Below are 21,782 nucleotides of genomic sequence, written 5' to 3' on the forward strand. Positions count from 1 at the left end.
GCGAGCAGCACGGTAAAAAAAAATATAAAAAGAAAGACACGTGAAGGGGTGGAAAGCCCTGTTTTACGCCGGGTGGTGTTCAGGACGTAAGGAGGCGGTGCGGAATAAGCCCAGCCATGGGTCCAGCTGTAAGCCTATATTGCTTTGGGCGTGCAACAAAATGTGCACTTAGAGGCAAAATTTCAGCTCGCCTGCGAGGCGAACTCTCTTCTAAATTGATACTTAAATCTACCCATTCGAGGCGCACATTGTGACTGTTGATGTCGAATGCACAACGGAAGCAGAGAAATTCGTCGTTTATTCGAAAAATTTGTTCGCAGAGTCCAAACGCACGAGCTTGTTCTTGTGCTTATAAAGGAACCTTTCTCTTGGCATGCAGCATCAGCGATTCTTATAATAAAAACTCTGAAAGAAAGGCACCATATGGCGAACCACCGAGAACGACCGGCACAGTTTCATGGTGGGAAATGCTGTGTAAATTCGGTAATGTTATGATGTTCTCTACACACAGAAATTTGGGATTTCGGAAAGCTAAATTACTGCGAATCCTTGTCCTACATTAAGGGACAAGCAGAATAAATGCATGAGATGAACGCCTGTGTAATTGTAGCTCTATTGTTAAGACGAGTAATCATAATCACCTAACAGGAAGTGAGTGAATATAACTGCCCTTATTTGTGTATGAAGCAAGACTGGTGTGTTTGCCGCACAATTATCAATGAAATCAAAGTCGATTCTCTAATAATGCTTGCGTATCTCTCCTTATGGTCGTATTAGGTCCCGAATGGGCATGAGTTCATGGTTACGTTGTTCAGAATCCTTGTACAAACTATACCTGCAAATGTTTGTAGATTTCAGGGGAGAGAGCAAAAACAGAAAAATTAGGTAAGAAAATTCGCTAACTTTCCGTATTTTGTTCTGATATACAATGGTGAGTGTGGAGAGATTGAGGCATGGAGTAGTTCGACTACTCCATTAGTTTATGTTCTAGAGGAAAAAAGAAACACAAGAATATCAATTTACAATATTACAAGAACAGGAAACATATTTCTGGCTTAATTTCTATGTACTAGTGTTTTTTTTTTTTCAGTTTTGCGAGGTTTAACGCACTTTTGTGTTTTATTGAGGCGGTCAGGGAAGTAGCTTGTCCTTCATGCACGGAACAAGACAATCTAAAGTGGATATAAAGCGCATTAAAACATTTATAAAACACAACGTCGTTTTTGTTTCAGCGAAGTTTGGTCTAGGTGATGAGTTGTTTCTTCTATGGTGCATTGTCGGTGAGTCACGGTGTCTTGCGCAATGTCAAAGTATCACACTTGAGAAATGTTCAGGGATGGCAAATGCTACCGTACTCATTGCGTAACTGCGACAGGCAAAGGCTCACTGAATAAGACATTTATTATGAGATGTAAAAAGGCGTCGCTTTCTTCTAACATATAATAACGAGCAACCCTTCCGCGTGCCTTTACGCCTACTATCCAGATACACTGAAGCTTGAATATTCTTAAAATTTCTCCGCGTCTATGTACAGGTACCGCTACGCCAAAAAAGAAAAAGAAAGAAATGAATGCTTTAGTGAAGCGCATGCCAGTTTTATCCGTTGAGGGCGCTTTCGAGGGGAACTTAAAGAAACTCTACGAGGAAAAATTTTCTATGGAGCTCTTAAGCTATTGCCATAGCATCATATAGTTCATTGAGCTTTAGATGATATCGAGATGGAAATCGTATTACCTTAAACCTCAGATTACCTTATTTTCGGTCGCTATTTCGTATCACATTTGTCTTATACAGCCGTACCAGTACAAGACCTTGACCAGCACTTCTAAGAACACCAACGAGTAGTCGTGGAGGCGTAGCCGCAAGCAACGCTGCGCTCACTACAGCTACGACGTCCGACTGTGCCGTCGCATCCTGGGAAAATGTCGGAGTCACCATAAAGTTTATGCCGCATTAACTCTCCCCCTGGTTCTAAATTAGCGCCATTTTATGTCCCATTCCCACGACTGCGCTGTCCGCGACGGCTCTCGCCAGTAAACCACCCTTTGTCTCCTGCTCGGCGCAGCGGATGCTGCAAGGAGCCTGGTACTACGAAAATCCCCCTTCGCTGTCGTCTTCCACGACTGCTTTCTTGCCAGCCGTGTCCGGCTATATAACGCCGCAGTGGCGCGTCCCTCATTCTACTGCTGGCATTGTGCCGCCCGTGCCTAGCACTCTCCCTTCCTCTGCTTCCTCGAGACGCGTCCGCGAGGCTATCGACTCTGTTTAATCTTGTTTCTCCGAGACCCCAGGAATGGCGACGCTGGGTCCGAGGCCGCTGGGGTGAGGCGGAGCGCGCAGCGATATTGGCTCGGGGGGTTAAGGCTGTCTCCTCTCCATCTTCCCTGATTTTCTTGCTTCGTAACCCCAGCTTTCAGCGACAACCGAGACACGCAGATGCGTGCCCCGCCCCGTCTCGACCCACGCGCCCTTAAACCTTCGCCCGAGGAAGAGAACGGGCTTACACGAGGCTCCGGTCCCTTTGTTCTTATTTCCTGTCGACACTCGTGGCTTTCATTGGAGATGCGAGATGCGCAGCACGCGGTCGTTTTTAAATCTAGCTGCAAAATAAGCGAAAAAGGAAACCTGGCTTTTGCAACACATTCGTCGGCGTCCTTCTTCGGTGAGCGTGGTCTTCTTTTTCTTTTCTCTCCCTCTCTTATATATATATATTGCCATTGTGTTTGAAGCAGCTTCCCTGGACGTGTTTATGACACAGCACAAAATCAATATTTTTCCAAACATTGAAAGAGAAAGTAAGCTGTGAATACATTCCGTATTCGGAATGAGGGTAAGTTTAATGCCACTCTGGCACGCAAGCTAGCAGAGGTGACTGCGGAGTGTCGGTAACTCTCTAACTGCATGCAGGAGAAGCAGATGAAGCGAGCCATGTAAGTTTAACAATTTTAAGAGACTACAAGACAATTAATGTAGCTTCAGGTTGCCTTCTTTCTTTTGCCCGCAAGCCCGGCCCCAAGCATTTCGTACCACCACCTGAAACTGTGAGCAGAAAGAGGCGGTGGTAAAATTGATTTCAACGGCACTATTTTTCCTTTATGCATAAACATTTCGAGCGGTTTCCTTAATCTGTCTGGCCGTCGCAATGTCACACAGTAATAGGCACTGCTGTTACTTAGTTGTTTTCCGCAGTTGACTGCTCCAATAACCAGTGCACATGTATAGAAATCGACAAAAAAGGTACACCAAGAAATCATTCTTTAAAAGGGCCCCTCAACCGCCTATGGCATTGTAAACGCGCATCAAATAAAAACGCATATGTGTACATAATGACGTGATGATCAGCTTTCTGACAAAAATGGCAGCACTACGCGCCCTTGAAAAGCCACACATATTCAGGAATCAATCCTCTTCTCCTCTTCGGGCTCTTCCGCTCCCGAACGTAGTGACAGCTGCCACCATAGAATAAATTTTAGAGGTCAGAGCGGTCTAGGGGCTCTTTACGATTTATTACAAGTAGATGCAATTAGGCTGCCTTGTCACACATTGGAAGCTTTGCAGACTTTCGCACACAAACATCGTTGCAATCCTAGCCGAGTTGAACCTAAAGAGTTCATCCGTTGGCTGGTGGCGCATAGACGTAGCGGGAGATTCCTACCTAACTTCTGCTCAATCTTGCCTTACACTTAAAATTTGGATGGTATTAACAATAATTTCTAAGGTGTATCAAATGATGCGTCTGATCTTTTTTCTTTTTTTCGTGTGCTAGCGTATTTTTTTTTTTTCGAAACTACGTTCCGAGTGTACATTACAGCAGGGAATACTCCCCTGGTTTCAACATATACGTTAATAAATTGCAAGTAAACATTCATCACAATTCTTTCCTCTAGCTACGTACATTGTGGTCTATGTGCTTTATACAAATCAATGATGACATACATCTGAAGTGTAGGTGATGCCCATTTAGTCTTCAGCATTCCTTTTTTTACCAATAAAGGAACATCTGAAATATTCCTTCCAGTGTATTCTAATGACACTAAGTCTTTAGAAAGAACTAAACGCAAAAGGAGGCTTACAATTACGCCTCTAAGGTTGAGAGCCTATATATATGTATAGGAGCTTATGAGAAGACGCAGGTACTATATTTCTGCCTTTTCCAGCTCCAAGTTCTGTCTGTCTTACAAAAAGAAATAGCTAAGTTTAAAACTATACATTACCATGTAGAGATCATTGATGTGAAAATGTAAAAAAAAAATAAATAGCTTCGCCCGAAAGGCGAACCAGTGAAAGCAATAGCAAAGTATTAGACAACTACATTAACTTCGTAGTTTCATTGGCCGTATATGTTGCAGTGAACATTCGCTTACTAAGAAAATTAACAATCGTGTCACGCATGCACAGGGAAACATGAATACATCTCCCGCGTTTACCACTATAGCACCTGCTGTTACAACGCTGACGTGGTGAAGACAGCGTGAGCGAGCGCTTCGTGCTGCCTCGCGCTTCACCGCGTCTCCGAAACGTTAAATTACGCGACCTTCAACACTAGGCGCATGGGAAGACAGTGCGCGTGAGGCCACCAGCAAACTCGCCTCACCTTTGCACCCAGCGCAGATTATACCTACAAGGAAAGGCGGGAAGGCCACCTATGCACTCATCCGCGCGGAGGGCCGACGCAGCTACGAACAGGTCATGAGAACACGCGCGCTCTCCACCCATAGCGCACGCTTGATCACGCGACCTTTAGCACTGTGCACGAAGAAACACGGCGCGCCTCAAACGGGCCCGCTTTTAGAATCTCCCTCGCAAGCTTTCTCTCGCACCACACAGCATTGGCGCGCGGAGCGCTATCATAACACACTTGTATTGTGTGCGGAACATCATGGCTACGGCAAAAATTTGCCTCGTGTGTCCATATAACTACTACCGCAGTAATACGCAAGAACTAGTAGAATATCCTGTAATCTGAGCGTAACAGCTGCCTAAGTAAGGTATCGTTGATAATTAATGTTATTTAACTGCGTATGTTGTCTCTGACTTTCCAATACATTGAGAAGTTAAATGCAAAAAAAAAAATAAGAAGTCACGGTTTCGCCCGGAAGGCCAACCAGTGATAGCGTTAGCAATTATTAAGCAACTACACGGGGTCGTGAGCCGTGTAAATTACAGTGCACATTCGCTTATTAATTAAATTAACACGAATTCTGTCACGTGCGCACTGGCGAAGTGAGCAGGCGTGACTCGATCACCTTGAATACTAGAGCCGCAGTAGCGGCGAGCTTCGTACTGCCTCTCTCTTCAACGCGTCTCGGAAATTGGAGATTGCGCGGCCTCCAACACTATAACAAGGCGCCCACAAAGCCACCAACCATCTCGGCTCGCCATCTTGCACTCGCCGCAGATGAGCTCCAAGGTAGGGCATGCGGGGCGTGCTCTGCCGCGCCAGGAAAGAAGAGGAGACGTGCTCTCAATTACCCCTTTCCCTCCGCCCTACACTCGTCAAGCGGCAAGACGGAGCGCATCACGCCGACGCCCCTTAGATAACACAAGACAAGTGCATTTAGACCCATGACGTCTTGCTACCTAGTCAGACTTCCATAATATCTAATGAGAACGCTCTGGAGTTCTCGAGTAAGCCGCGGGCGTTTTGACGTCCCCTATTTCGTCACTTTGGGATTGGCAATGAAAATTTCGGTCCAAGTAGCGTGGCGTCATAAAAAGCAGAGTGCACAGGCATGCTATATAGGAGCTTTTGATCATGCCACCATCCTTCTTTTTAAAATTTGCTGATAGATGTGATCCAGGGAAAACACGGGAAAGGATTGAAATTCAAGAGGATGCGCAAAACTAGAACAACGTAAAAGCGGAAGCCAATGTTTCGACAAGTGGCCTGGTCGAAACGTTGGCTCCCGTTTTTACCTTGTTCTCGTTTTGCTCATCAGATAGACGTGGTGTCAGCCATGCATATATATCTCCGGGAGGCTAGGAAGCGAAATAGATTTAGAAAACTCCATTAACGATCTCGCTAGTTCGCCGGAATGCAATTAACTACACGATTGATTTCACGCCTTCCAGCGAAGACAGAAATCATCACAATCGATAATCAAAATATGCTTTGCTTTGTTTCTTTCCAAAAATCTTTTGATGGTGCGATGACACTACGACGCTGGTCCTCTTATGTGAGACATCTCGGGCGTAGCGGATACCGTGGCGAAACTACCACAACAATTCTAAGCTCGCTCAATTACTCCTGTGGCTTCCGCATTCTTCCGCCGTGACACGACAATAACCTTTGTGACAGACGCGATGGAAAGCAGTGACGGTCCCTTTAGAAATGGTCGCTTTAATACGTCGCATACCAAGAACTTGCGCAGTAAGCTTATTATCACTGGTTTTATCCTCCTATAGGCAAAAGCAGAGGGCCTGCATATAGCAAATATTTAAGCGCTGTAAGTTGAACGTGCCTGAATAAGCTGCAAGATAAAAGCTGCTGAAAGGTAATCCTCGTGAAACAAATATAGTGAGGACGTGGAAAAGCAAGCATGAAGACAATAGCGAGCGTGCCGAGGGCAGGCCTTTCCACTCGAATGGCGCTACCTGAATGCGGCACTTGGCCTCAGCGAACCGTGGAAAAGGCGCTGTGCGTGTCTTTAATAGCCTTTGCTTAAATAATGGAAACAATCGAACGGAGAGAAGAGCATGAAGCTTCCTGAAGTGGATGCTTCTAAGAAAACTATAAGACGGCGCACGAAAGGAGAAGGTGCCCGGCGTTTAACGAAGAAACCCTTTAGCTTTTCGAAAAGGTTGAAGAGGGTGTAGCGGTTCTGCCGACAACGGCGGCCCACGAAAAGAAATAGAACGTAATGGTGCGGAGGAGCTCCTCGCCAGGATGTAATCACTTAAATTTTCTCTCGTGGCGACCAAGACGACGAGCGAAGCTTGCGCTTTTCCTGGCAGCGTGAACTGGCGTATCTATGAGGGCGGAAGGCGCGGAAGCTACAGAGGAAATGTTTTTGCGAAGGGTAGCTGGGTCGCCTCAAAAGAGCCGCCGCGCCTGTTCCACGATCTTGCTGCCTTGCCAGCGCAGCTTGCGTTATAGCTATAGCGGTAGTTGCAACCTAGACTAGCTGTTCCCCCCCCCCCTTTTTTTTTAGTGTTTAGACGGTTACTCTTTTTTTTTTTAGAAGTAAGTAAACTTTAGCTTTGAACGGCCAAATTTTTTCGCACCTTCCTGTGCACTTTCTTGATCAACTTATTTTTTTGCTACTGTTTCTGCTGCTCCTACTGTTCTGTTCGACTTCCTCTCTTTTCGAGCAACCAAGAGGAAGTCATGAGGCGCAAATAGTAGGCACGCTATACTGGACTGATGTAGTTTGTGCCCGCTTGATATTTTGCAGCTGGGCTTCATTGTCAGTATCTCGGCGCTGCTGCAAGCTCTGTCAATAGCCCGCGCTCACGGTAGTTTTCCTTTTTTTTGGCAGTTTCTTTCGACACACTAGCGCTACGGCAGGCCTGAGGGAACTTCATTATTATTCTAGCCTTTTCATGGCTTGTTAAGGATGACAAATATTTTGCTTAACAAGCAATGATACAGAACAAAAAGCGGGAGAATAAGCTGCAAAGTAAGTGCTCTTAGGTATGAAAAAAGGCATTCAGCGATGATTGTTGGTTTCACAGAAAGATGCATTCGTCTACTGAAATAGGTGGCACGTATATGAGAAGAAAAATGCGTATATTCTTAGACGTCCAGCGCAATAACATACAGTCGCATACTGTTGAAAGCTTTGCGTCCAATGGGTAGATAAAATAAGCGTTCTCTCTGTTGTCAGTGTCTAATATCGGGCGTTTTCAAGTCTACTTATTTGATTTACGTTGTTTAAGCCACCTGTGGGCTCAAGTTATCCTATACTATCTTCATTCTAAGAGACGTGCGTTTTATCACTGCAAGAATTTGTTTTGATACGCTTGATGCATTTATTTACTTCAATTTCTATAGAATTCGCAATGATGCAGCGAACAGCGACACATAACTCGTAATATGTCCAGCTTACAATTATATATATATATATATATATATATATATAATAAGACATCATAGAAGTTCGCGGGGCCCCCTCAAGCAGCAAACATGTTTCCATTGGCCGGGGCAGATTGCTAGCCTTATCTTTCATGCAAGCTCAGTGAAAACATGTACCGGTCGAGTGATCCCGAATTATAGGGCAATGTTAAACGCCTCCAGAAGACGCAGATGCTAAAAAACATGAGTGAGCAGTGAATTCTAAAAACTACCCGCAAGACAAATGATCGCAAGCACTCACATGATATAGACAAAACGCAGCCTACGAAAGCATGACGCCGGAAGTCCGACGACTCAAAAGCGCATTCGTCTAGACGGGTTGGCATAATTCATATCTCCACTTACATCCACAGGTTTATGATGCTATGACAGCGAGGAGGACGCACTATATGAACACAGCGGCCAACATGATTCGAGCAGAACTAACGATAACGAGACAAATAAACGAAGCTGGTTTAAGTTCTCAATCAAGAACACGTTCAATTGCTGACTTCACTTTCAAAGCGAGTTCCCACTGGCGAATGCATCCTACTGCGGCATTTTAAACTGTCTCTCGCAGTCTTGAGCAAGGCATCAAGCATGCCAGTCCCCCTTATTAAGTATTAACGATTAACTATCTTCCTTATGCATACGCGCCACTTTAGTGCTCTGTTTTGGTTTTTGCTTGAATGATAATAAATGTCCGTGAGTAATCCCTTACGTCTTGCGCCCATACTTGTAGCACGGGGACGTGGGGACACCGTATGGTGGATGTATTTTGGCTCCTTTGCGGACCGTGGTCTCTCTGTTTCTTGGACTTCCCAGTGTTGACAGACGCCCGTGAAACATAAAGGTTGAAGCCCTCGTGCGAATGAGAGACGTCGGCGAGCTCTTGTTGACTACCTGGATACACTGCTAACATTTATTTTACCACAGGAAGGATTTAGAGTCTACAATGGTTACTTCTTGCCGTCGCAGCCTCTATCTGGAAGCATGGCTCCTTCAGAAATAGTAAACAGAGCGTCAGTCACCTTTACAGCAAGAAATCATAATTATTAATGATTGCTTTTTTTTTGTTCAATGCAAGAATATGTCATCGTAGATGGAAATATTTCCCCGCAGCGTGAGATTGAGTAAAACATGTTTTCTGTTTCTTTCTTTTTGTGCTAGTACCTAGTTCTGTATCAAAATTTTCGATGTCATTTAGTAGCTCACTGCCAGCCTAACCCTTCACATTAAAATTTTACAAACTGTACTTAGCAACCTTTTCTTGCTGAAGTCAAAGACCGCTAGAAAATGAACGTAAATTCAAGAGAGCCTTTATAACTGGAGATTATAGCATAGATGGGGCGCTGGTTAAAGAAACAGTTTAGAACAACAGGAACTCATCTGTTCTCTTTAGGTATAATTCTTAGACCGTGACCTTCTATAGACCTTGCAAGGAAAGCTCTACAATGCGTTGATAAATTTTTGTTTTGTTTTTTGCAGCCTAGATTCGCAATACCGAGTCTGTGTGGGCTTGAACTTTCATTTATTTATTTATTTATTTATTTATTTATTTATTTATTTATTTATTTCGTCCTAGCTTTTCAGTGTGACGTCATATTGTCCAACATTTGTTTCTTTTTATTATTATTCACCTATTCTTTATTCGAGCAATTTTCATAATTCATAGCACCCTAACCCACAAACAAGCGAAATAAATCAGCGTAAAGAAAGCCCGTGCTTACATCCTGTCTAATCGGATCCCCTGACTAAAATCTAACACTCTCTTATTTACATTTGCACATCGTACCTCCACTCCTCTGGAGATAACAATGTAGTTCTTCCCACTTTCCTGAAGTATTCAGTCTTTAGCGTCCAGCTTCTCTAGGCATTATTTAAAGCGGAAGATACCTTTCGCACGCTTCACTTTACATCAAGCATCGCAGATCTTTATTCGAAAACTTATTGCGAACTGAGAAGGGACGCATTGATTCCAAAACAATTGTATTCTTGGTATTGAGTTCTTCTGCACATTGAACAAAGGGGGATCCAGTTTGACTGCTAAAAACAAAAAATCGGAACCGAAGTGCTAAGAAGAGCGCAGGTGCACATGCACCCAATTTCATCCGTTACCCTTGAGCAAAGCGTTCTGAAATATAGTTGAGATAGGCGCCTTGAAACATATTCTACAGTCATAAATTTAGGAGGCAGATACGTCGACGCGTATTTTCATGCCAGTATGTTTAATGTTTCTGAGGATATTCTTGTGTCATGTCTTCAAAAGCCTGCACAAACCGCCTTAGCATTTAGTGGTGTTCATTGTGCTGCGCGTTATCCTGAGCTGTGACAGCGTCCGGTGTTCGTGACCAGCTAAGATTGTGTGTCTGCGCTCTCTGTCTCTCTCTCTATTTTCTTCGTACGTTTCTGCCTCCCTCGTCCCGTTACCCAGTGAAGGGTAACAAGCCGCATTTTCCTTTTCGTTAACCTCCCCTCTTCCCTCCTTTCTTTCGTTCCTCTCATCTGATGATTTCGCCCGTAACAGTGAATTGAAACACGCGTTACCCCTGTCGTTCATATTCTTTTCTTCCAGCTTAGCCTTCCTCCCACATAGGGTAGCAAACCAGGCGAAACCTGGTTATCCTCCCTGACTTAACTTTTTACCTCTTTTCTCTTGCCGTTTTCTGTCTGGTAACAACGCGCCATCGCTGCTAGAAAAGCAACACAATGTATTTTCAACAGTACTAAAAGCAATTTGGCGCAGCCATGGGAGAGTGCGCCCCAAGAAGTTATTCTTTTCACAAATTCAATCTTGTCACGTGTTCTCTTTCGCTGGCATTTAAACGAAACTTAGTTATTCATTTGCTCATTCTCAGGAAAATGTTCCATAGAATCTTTCATTTTCGATTTCCTTGCTCGCAAGTGGCCTTGTTCTCTCATTGGAAATCGAAAATATAGGTCGTCATTACAACTTTCAGAAGCGGTATGGTGGTTAGCAAGCAACACGGAGAAGGAAAATTTACGACATCGTCGTTAGAGCGGATGTTCGTTCGGCTCTCAGCCGTTTTCGTGCAGCGCAAACAAATAAAGAAAAAAAAAGGAAGAAAAGAAACTCGTATGCCTAAGCTCGTAATCAAATTCGAAGTCTTCCGTCCGCGCTTACATTTCTGGCCTGTGCTTTGTCAAATCCAAACATACAGGAAGCGTACGACCGCTTGCTTCTACAAACATTGACAGCTGGCTTCGGAAAGTGGTGACAGAACGTTTTCTACGAAAATTAAATTATGTTTAGGCGCCGTGTTTCTTCATTTCTCACAGTTAGAATGACTTTCCGAACGCTGTCAAAATCATCAAGCCCTTGTACATCCATTTGAATGATAAATGTCTTTGCAGTGAGGCTTGATAGAATTTATATTAAATGTAAGGTTTCCATGTCTTGTCGTGAATAAAAGAAACCACGCTCTCCTAATGCTGAATTTAGTTTCATTGTAAAATGTATTTTTCAATTTCCATCCATACGAAAAGAACTTGGTGCAAAAGAAACATTCTTTTGCAGATTCACACGAGCCTAAATGGTCGATGTCATTTTGTAATTTCGTTCACGCCGTGAAAGGGTGGAGACAAGCATTAGGGATTCCTTTTATCTTTTACATTCGAAGTGTTAACAAGGTTTAGGTGCCCTGCCACCCAATGTAAATAAACATTTTTTTTATCTACACTATATTATCTGGTTGGAAAGTAAAATCGAGCGCATCCTCCTCGCCCACATTCCCCTTCACCTGTCCACCTTAAGAGGAAGCTTTAGATCGAGTGCACCTATCTAAATACACCTAAAAGGTTGATTCGTTTTTCTCGGCAACCACTCCATCGAATTTGACGAGGTTTGTTGCATCTAAAAGAAATACTTAAAATCTAGTAACAGCTGGTTTCGAATTTTTCGTTTAGATCGGCTACTTTCTTAATAAAAATTGAGAAGTAATTCAAATTTTCAGAAAACGAAACTGTCAAGTGTACAACTCTGTAACTCAGAAATGACGAATGATATCCCAATTCTGTCAATTGCAGCTAATCAGACATGTAAAGCGGACAAAATTGATATGTTACACATGAATCGTAAGAACATTGCTAATACGTAAATACAGCTTTTGCAGAACCCTCGTACACAACGTAACAAATTCACGTAAGATATAAATTGACATAATCAATTCGTTCGCTTTGAATGATCTAATGGGTGCCGTTTAAAGAAATACGATAGCAGTACTTGATGCAGAGCAATTCAATTGCGAACTAGGTGTTTCTCGTTTTTTTCGAACTTCCAAATATTTGAGAATTCTTTTAATACCATCTAGGCCCCAAATCGAATTCCGCTTCAAACAGTCAGTAGAATTTACCTTTCTCTCTCAAATGCAAGAAATTGCGCGTTTCCGCGTTTTACATGCATTTAAATAGGCTGCGTCGAAGTTGTATGTGTGTGTATATATATATATATATATATATATATATAGAGAGAGAGAGAGAGAGAGAGAGAGAGAGAGATTTGCTTTCTTTTCGGGAGGAAACAAAATGGGAACATGGCTGTAAATCATAATTTTTATTCCTGCACTCTTACTCTCCTTTCATTCAGGTTACAGCAATAACAATATATTTGCAAAATATTTCCAATTAGAGCTAATACGCTCAATTATAGATTGAGCGTGTTATAGCTTTGCTGACCCGCGACGACATCACGAGGTCGCTTTTCAGCGTTATTGATCAATACCTTTTACGTCATTGTACATCTCCATGACATAAATCAGTGAAAAAGATTATTTTCTTCCACGTGGACAAGACGACTCCCTTGAAAGGACAACCACGTTGGCCACACGTTGTCGCTGACTGCGATGCATTAAATAGAATAAAACCTTGTGACTGCGCTTATTTTCTTCTTGCAACTTAGGCAAAGAATGCTTATATCAGAGAACACTTATCACTGTCCTTAAAATGAGATTGACTTTCTCTAACATAAAGAGTGTTCTATGTGCACCCAATTAACTCATTTAAATACTGCCAATGTCGCGTGTATGGTCTACTTTTCAATTTCTGTGAAAGTTTGTGATGTTTTGCACATGTGCTCGCTATGACTTTAGTGTTTATGTGTTCACATTCGACGAATCTGTGATCTGCTTCTGTGTTCCGCTGACGTTTTACAGATCTTCTGCTTGCTTTTATTGATCTCACTTACGTTCCATCAATATTCAATTCTGCCGTTTACTAGGGTCTTTCGTGGGTAGTGGCACGCACGTTTATGAACATGTGTCCTTGATGAACACACAATGCTGTGCCTGATGATTAATATAACTCACTTGCATAGGAGAAAAGAAACACTCTGAAAAGAAAAGAAACAATTCCTAACACGTGTGTACTTACATATTCCTTTTTTTTTTCGTTTCCCGTTTTATATTACTTCTTTTGTTGTGAAGTTGCCAGTTTAATATTGGCATAACTTTTCACCTCGTCGTCACCCAAAGGGTCAGCAACCAAACCACTCGTAATAATCTAGAAGCACGTAGCCTCTACTAAATGCCAGAACACGCTTACCTTGAAGCGACAGGCAGCCTAAAGTCCAGCATAGTAGCCACCAGAATGCTCTTGAGACGGACATAATCCGTTCTGCGCAGGAGAGGCCTTTCACGCACGCGCACGACAGAGCGCGGCTCTTGTACGGTCAGCAAGTGCAATCACCCCGCAGTGACAGCAAACACTTTCGCTAACGGCGCGCTCAGCGGCGTTGCCGCACTTCAGCGGACGGCTCACACTGGGCCAGCCGGCGCGAATACAACGACGACGTGTGAGGGCGTACGTCCTAAGCGACCAGGCGCTTCACGACGCCAACATCAACTGTCTGTCTTCTCCTCCCGTATCGATGACAAGAAAAGAAAACGCGCACCCACGCGCGCCCGACGGCACAAGGAAAAGCGTGGAGAAAGAGGGCGTTGGTCAGTTCAATAACACAACTGTCCGGCAGCGATAGGCGAAGCTTCGGCTCTGCTGTCCGTACTTCAAGGAAGGTCTTCTAGTAGTCGTAAACTAAATTTGACGATACTCCAGTGAGAGCTGTTTTCTTTGACTCTAAAAGCAGCACTGGGCGATTCTTCCGTGCAAGTTTGCGACCATCAAACCGCAGCGAACCGCGGCGACCTCGGCAGACCAGACAGGAATTCCGGCAACAATAGAATCTTCCGTCGATAATTTGTCCCAACTTATTTCGACACTCCAAGTGCAGCGGAGGAGGGCCAAACGCTGGCGGGACGAGCGCGAAGTGAACGAAAAGATCAATTCCGGGCTTTGGCAGAAGCCGCCTAGGAGTGTTCGCGAGAGAAGAAGTAGTGGAGACCACGCCGCGGCGAATTTCAGGCTTCGAAAGAGAGCCAACGACACTGGCTGGCCCGGTAGGCAGTGGCTTCGGCGTCTTCGTCCGGGGAGCGAGACGGCATCGCGCCGCCGACAAGTTTCGGGAGCTGCGTTCCGCGCGCTGGTGCCGGGGGTGAAGCTATCGCTCCACTGGCTGCGACCCGAGGAGAGCGCGACGCAAGCCGCGAGCCGAATTCGCTACACACGGCCGTTGACGCCGCTAGCCACCACGCGGGCGGTTAGGGGTGGGGCCCGGAGAGAGAGGAGTGCGCCGACGTCACCACGAGCTCGGAGTTTGGGCCGGCGCTTCTGCCGCCATCTGCCGGATGCCAAGAGCAGGTTCGCGAAGCCAGGACCCTGGTCCGCTGCGCACTGTTTCGAAACGTGTACTATTGAGTGCGCGTTGATGATATGGAATGCTGTATAGACGAAGCCATAGTAATTCGAGTGGAATGCTCACATTGAACACATCACCACAAAAGCATGCAAAAAACTTGGTTACCTGAAACGTCACTTACACCTTTCTAACACAGATACCAGACTTCGCGCATACAGTTCTCTTATCAGACCTTCTTTAGAATATGCGTCAATAATTTGGCACCCCCATCACTCTAATCTCAAGAACCTACTCGAATCAGTTCAAAATAAAATTGCGCGGTTCATCCTAACTTCATACTCTCGATATCAAAGTGTGTCCACCTTAAAGAAATTACTTAATCCCCCTTCACTAGACATGTGCAGGAAATTATCACGGTTGACCTTCTTCCATAGCCTTTACCACAGCAACATTGCATTCGCTCGAGCCCATATTCTTCCCGCTCCCCACATCTCTACCCGCACAGACCATGTTCATAAAGTAAAACCTATATTTGCCAGGACTAACGCTTATCGAAATTCGCCTCTAGATTTATCTATTGCCGAATGGAACTCGCTACCTGCAAACATTGTCTCGCTTACGGAATCATCATCATTTCATGTAGCACTGCTAACCTTTTTAGAGTGTGTCAACCTGTCCGAACCCACATTTCCTTGAATAGTTACTTAAACAGTGTTTTCAAGTGCTTGGCATTGTATAAAATTCATTCCGTTTCATCTTATATGTATCTGTGTAGGCTGTTTACCTAAATCATTATTCGATTGTATCCTTAAACTCTTGTTCTGATGGGTACTGATTGTTTGCATCGCATTTTAGTTTCTTATGCATGTTTCACGCTACTAAGCTTTGTATAAACTTCGTTACCCTTTTCTTTCTTTCTTTTCTTTTTTTTTTTTTGCTTCTGCCAGATGTTTTTTTATGGTTCCTAACGCCTTCATATATTTACATTGTACAGATATCACTCATGCTTGAACTTTTCCGTCCCCCCCCCCCCTACGTAATGCCCTAACGGGCCCTTAGGATACTCAAATAAAAAACTCATATGCTGGCTGTTGTAACACACAAGTGGCTGCGTTGGATGACGAATACCATGCAGTTGATGCCGACGTTGCAATGTAATCATAACTGAAGACGCCTTCAAAACAACCTAGGACAAAATGGACGCGAATGTAAACAAAAGTAACAGTGATGAAGAGCCCGTAAACAAACCGAAAATTTTGACGGTATGTGGTGAAACTGACCGACTGTGATTGTATGCCTATGCTCCTTTCTTTCTTTATCTCTACTTTGCTATCAATTTACATCTCCTCCTCTCTTTCTCCAGCGTAGGTTAGCAAACTGGATCGTCCCATCTGGTTAACGTCCCTGCCTTTCCCCTTTCTTCTGTCTCTCGCTCTTTACATCAAGGAAAGGGATAGCGTAATTTGACGATATCCAGCTTTTCCATGTGTCTCTCCCATGTTTTTCTGTTGTCCATGCCGTGAACCTCGGTGCAATAAGGTCGGCTGCAGTCACCGTTAGACGAAGCGTGCGCGAATTTTTTTTTTTTTTTACTAATTTGATATGTTCTCTCAAATTTAGCATAAATAAGTGTTTCTGATTGTTGAACGTTCTTTGAGCGATTTTTACAATGAAGTGATCGGTATAACGAAGGAATTTGGAGCCCCCAAGCACTTCATTTCAAAGAAGGTCGACTGTATGCCGTTCGGCTCGTTCAGCGCTATACAACTGAGCCTATGAAGTTCTGAAGTCGAAACGTAACTAAACAAGGTTAAAAAAGCAGGCTCAAAAATAAAGAGACATTGCGTTCTCTCATCTACATTTGGAAATTTACAAAACAGGGCCAGCATGACGTGTTTTCGGCGCCTACAATCGCTCCCGGCTGCCACAGCACCCGAAAGCACGGTCCCTGCGATTCGTTTTCACTTTGAGGTGGCCATTGCTACTGGACACAACGTCGCCAGTGGGTACGATTGTCAAGCTGCTTATTTTGCAAGTTTCTTTTGGTCCTGTACAGCAAATAATTCGGCAGTTCTGCCCTAAGGCGCAGCTTAGAAAATGATAACAAAGTCTAGCACTACGCTTGAGCTCCTCACATGGTGCTGTAACAGAAATTTGGAGGACGCTTAGGCTTCGCCTTTAAGAGTGGAACACGATTGCATTCAAAGATCCCTGGCTGCTTTTCATGCTCCACGGCAACTGCAGCTTATGTAACCGTAATGCTTACCGGGAAAAGCTGGCGGCAAAAGCTCTGCGCCAAGGCATAGCGTTTGCATTTCTTTCTCTTTATAAAGTTTGTGTATATATTCACTTGTTTATAATAATTATAACAATAATCCATTCTAGATTGAGTTCAGCAACCAAGGAGATTCTAGAAAAAAATATGGATTGTTTAAACCACTTCGGCTGTAACCAAACAATAGTGTGGAAGAACAGTTAATTTGTCCTGGGAATCTGGCGAAAATCTCCGGCGAATACGGCACTCCCTAATGCGTAATTTGACCGCAGCTTTTTTCATTTCGCGATATACTGAGGCAAATAATTTGACACCTAAATAACTGCACCTAACCGACTGGCAGTGGGTGAGTGCCGTCAGCGCTTCAGCAGAGGTGTAGGGGCAGTATGGGAACGCTGGCACGATGAGCGGCATCAGAGCCAGCTGTAGTAGAATACTACGATGAACGCGCGAGCAGGGGCACCCGCGCGTTACTGCGGTTACGCCGACGCCTAACCGAGAAACGGGCGCCTAGGAGCTGCGTTGTAAAACAAGCCAAGTGAGAAGCAATGGTTCATAAGAAAAAGACAATCGCAGGCCACAGTGCTGCTCCATTACAAGCAGCCCACGGATGCCCAACAGTTCCTCTTTGCCGCAAATTGAAATTCCGTAAACAAGAGTTGCCACAACAAACGCGTAAGCTTACACATGCCTGTGTTTGAGAAATGATATCAGTTTCTTTCATTATATTATATGAATTTGGACGCTCCGCCCACATAAAGCAAACGGAAACGTACTCATCTTTCCTCGCAAGAGAGAGTGCGAAAAGGGAGCAAAGTTCATTTTGACCAGGTGCTCGCCTTTGCCGCGCCATGTGTGAAACCACCGTGCACAAACCATTGACGATGATCGTCAACGTAAGCAAATAGCCGAACGCTTCAAGAATCCGCTTTACTGAAGCAAGAAAGCCCTTGATGACATATATGTGTGGCAGCGAAGATATTTAAGTAGCATTCGGTATTCATTGCGCAACTCCAGTTAGGATTTATTAGTGCATGTATGATCTTTCACATCTCTAGCGTAAAACATTTCTCATCTTTTCCCCTTCATTGCATTTGAGATGAATACAACCGACCGCTGACTACTAAAACAAAGTTTCCTCTACCGCTTCTTTGCTTTCTTGATGAGAATAATAGCGACAGCCATAACACAATAGAGATGCAGTCTACTGAAATTCATAAAATACTTGGAGTAAAATCATACCGATAATCATGGCGACAATTCATCGCATATATGACTTGACGAACGCTTTGCCTATATGCAGTCTCAGACGTTGCACATTGGAGCTGCATGACTTCTTCGAATCTTTCCAAGGCACTAAAACGCGTACCAATACGTTTCTTTTCCTCATAACCTTAGTCAGCCGACATCGTAAGTCAGTCACGTGAGTATAGTTTATTTTGTTTACGGCGCTCTCACGAAGCAACCACTCAATGCGACGTTCGTATTGGTAAGTTTCAGTTCAAAATCAGACGCTATCATGCTATACCTCATTATACGCCACTATTTTCTGTCTTCATTTTTTTTTATTGATCGAGGACTGTATAGGCCTACCCTTTCTCTTCTCCAACTGCTCTTGTCCCGTATATTATGCCGGTGCTCGTGTGTCGGCTTTGCCGCACAGACAGTCGCCGTCCGCGATGGGTTGCTGTTATGCGTCGCGTCTTTCCGACCGCTTTCCTTTCTCTCTGCTTTCGTCCTTCCACTTCCAATTTATTTTCTTCGTGTCGCTTGCACGTTGCAAGGTCTCTTTCTTCGTTTTACGCTTATTTCTTCCGGCGCACGCTAGTCGTAACTCTTCCCCATAAGACTCAGCTCACCATTTCGCCAGTCTCTCCCCCTTCTTTCGCGCTGCTTTTGTCATCCTGCTTTTATTAGTCCTTTATTTCTTCTTCCGCGACGCGTTTTGGGATCGATAAATCTTCTCCGGCTGCCGAACGCGCGACAGGGAAAATTTTTCAGCCTGGCAACGGCCACACGGACAACGAAGAAAGAAAGAAGAAAAGAAATGGACATGGACACAGTACACCAGGGACGCCGTCTGAAACGGAAAATGAAAGCCTTCGGAGGCTACGACGTACGACGACCAACACACAGCCGAGGATACGGAAAAGTCGTAGCTGTTTAAAAGACGGACGCAATGGCAGATCGTATACAGTGAGGGTGAAAGTATAGCGTGGAGCGGCTCGTTTCCTTCTAGCTTGTTCCTTCGTGTTGGCGAGTGTTCCAAGTGTCCTCAAAGCGCCTGTCTCGTCTTCTCTGTGTTTTCAGTTTTTCATGAAGTGTTCTCGTGCTTCTTGCATTGAGACGAAGTCATTTTACTCATCGCTGCCCTCGCACATTGCCGGGCATTAGTCGCGTATTGGTCGTTTGCATGTTGCATAAGTTTGTTTGGTAGTGACGCAGAGAATTGGTAGACAGCTTTCTGTGAGGCCTGCAGACTATCTATAGACATCACGCGGTGCTGCGGCTTTACACTATTTGTCTCTGGACATGCTACACAAGATTGTGTGGTAGACGAAAGTCCTTTTTAGCGGCTATATTGTCGATAAACACATAAGTCATTTTGTAACACTAAAAAAAGGACATGCATATAAGAACGGCTTACGAAGGGAGATATACTAAAGAAAATCAAGGCAGCCTATAAGATGTGGATCTGGAGCTTACAGATTACGTAACTCATTACGTAGTTCATAATTTGAGTGCATACGTGAATGCGTAAAAGCTCGCACTACTTTCTCTTCAGTGACTAAAGTGCCCCTCCGATATTGGACAAGTATATGTACAGGCAAAGCATTCTATGTGTAGTTTTTATGCAGTGCATAGACTTCACAAATCAATCTTCAGAGATATGTCTATAAATCAATCTATGCAAGAAGCTGCGTCACATTTCTCTCTCACTCTAGTGGGTCCACACATCACCACTTGGTCTACCCACACGCCATCCACTCCTGACAATCCACTTCCCTCAGCCCTTCCAACACCCAACCCCCCTTCTTTTTTTATTTAACTACGAATATCCCTATCTGTTCTCCTGTTACTGTGAAGTAGAGCAACGTACATTTGCACTCTCAGCTCCCCTGACGTCATTACTACGGTTCCTTATTATATTATTATAACTTGCGCGCTGCACACGGCTCGGCCGAAGTGGCTAGCTGCGAATTCTGAGTCGCCTCGCAATGTGGAAGCAGAGGAGTTAGTAATGGGAGACTGGTTGCCCGCGCAAGCCGAGTCCTGCATGCAGAGCTCTGGTGACACTTTCCATCAAGTCTGCACGTTACGCTGCGTTTTCGGGACCCTCTTCTACGTGTCGGAGAAAATCCGCTTCACTCTCTTGTTCTGAATATTTGTCGTGCTATGAACGTCATTTCACGGCGTCCTACGTTGCCACGGCGACCCTAGGGGAATCGCAATACGACACGCCGGGAGAGGTGGTACAAGAAGCGAGAGAAGGAAGGGGAGCCAGAAAAAATATGATGTTAAGAGGAGCTGTAGCAGCCTTTTTCGTTTCGCTACAGCGCTGTGATACAAACGCGAATACCTTTTTTTTTTTTCTGTGGGGCTTTTGCTTCAAAAACTTATGCGCACTTCTCGCATGCGCACCGTAAGAAACTCAGTGCTGCGGTTATTTCGCTTTTTTCTAACCTTTCTTCATATATCCGTTAGCAAGCTTCTATCGTTTACTTGTTTAATTTTTTTTTTTTGATAAAGGGTTGCGTCCTTCTACACTTGCATTTCTTCTTACGAGGTTGGTTTCGTAAGGGTGAAAAAAACGCCGTACGACGCCGCTGTCTCGCCGGGCGAAACACGAAAAGCGTTTCTTACGGCATTATCCCAGAAGGCGGGAGGTGACAAAGTCGTTTCTGAGAACATTGTTCTCTCGGCATGTCGCGAGCGCGCGGGAACAATTTTGGCGCGAGTTGCAGCGTCGTCGCCGCCACCTCGGCCCAAGCTGCCGAGCTGCGAGAACACGATCACTTCGTCGTCGCACAGTTTCCGGCTGTCGTTCTCACTTCGGCGGCGTTTGCCATTTGCGCAAAACGGATTTGAAGAAGTTCGAATACCTGATGCAACTGCGCACATGTGCGTCGTGAATGGCAGGCCTGTTTGCAAGCTTTTTGTTTACCTCTTACATTTTTTTTTCGCTCTACGATGCACTTAGTTTTATACGCATAACGAAAGAAAAGGAACGTGAAGCAATTGTGAACTGACGTCGTAAAATAAAGACTCAGTACATTTTTCTTTTCAGCAGGGTCTGCTTCAGACGGAGTGTCCTTATGGGTCAGTTGTCTTTCTTTTATTTTTATGTGAGATTAGTGGTTTTCTCTATTCTTCGTATCAAAGGAAAACTACAATATCGTGTACAGTCTTCTAGTACGTGTGAACACTGCCTCATTAGTGTATAGCTCACGGAAGATTAAAGGCATCGGCTGGTTGTTACCTTGGTTTGTTAGCAACTAAAGCAAACAAAAATTGATGACAACGCAGTTTTTTATACTTCCTCTGGTGCATGAGAGCCCTGTAGGAAAAGCGCAGTGCTTTTGGTTCGCCAGTTTACTAGACTTTTCCTTATAATCTATACGCAAGTGAGAGTCATTGCGAACACCATTAATACTATACTGTGCGCCATCGGTTAGAGCAAATCAGAGGTATCGATTGACTACACGCTACGACACGATTACTGAACACGTTCAATAGCTCAAGCT

General features: G+C 44.4%; 1 protein-coding gene across 1 annotated transcript in view; it reads right to left on the reverse strand.

Annotated features, from left to right (window-relative positions):
* Window positions 1–14,607, reverse strand: part of LOC142582614 (uncharacterized) — a 99,284-nt gene extending 84,677 nt beyond the window's left edge. The window contains exon 1 of the mRNA XM_075692513.1: window positions 13,613–14,607. Coding sequence (XP_075548628.1) covers window positions 13,613–13,676 — 64 coding nt within the window. The 5' untranslated portion in view covers window positions 13,677–14,607. The remainder of the gene's footprint in view (window positions 1–13,612) is intronic.
* Window positions 14,608–21,782: the final 7,175 nt, after the last annotated feature.

This window comes from Dermacentor variabilis, chromosome 5 (genome assembly GCF_050947875.1).
Source record: "Dermacentor variabilis isolate Ectoservices chromosome 5, ASM5094787v1, whole genome shotgun sequence".
NCBI classification, from domain to species: Eukaryota; Metazoa; Arthropoda; class Arachnida; order Ixodida; family Ixodidae; genus Dermacentor; species Dermacentor variabilis.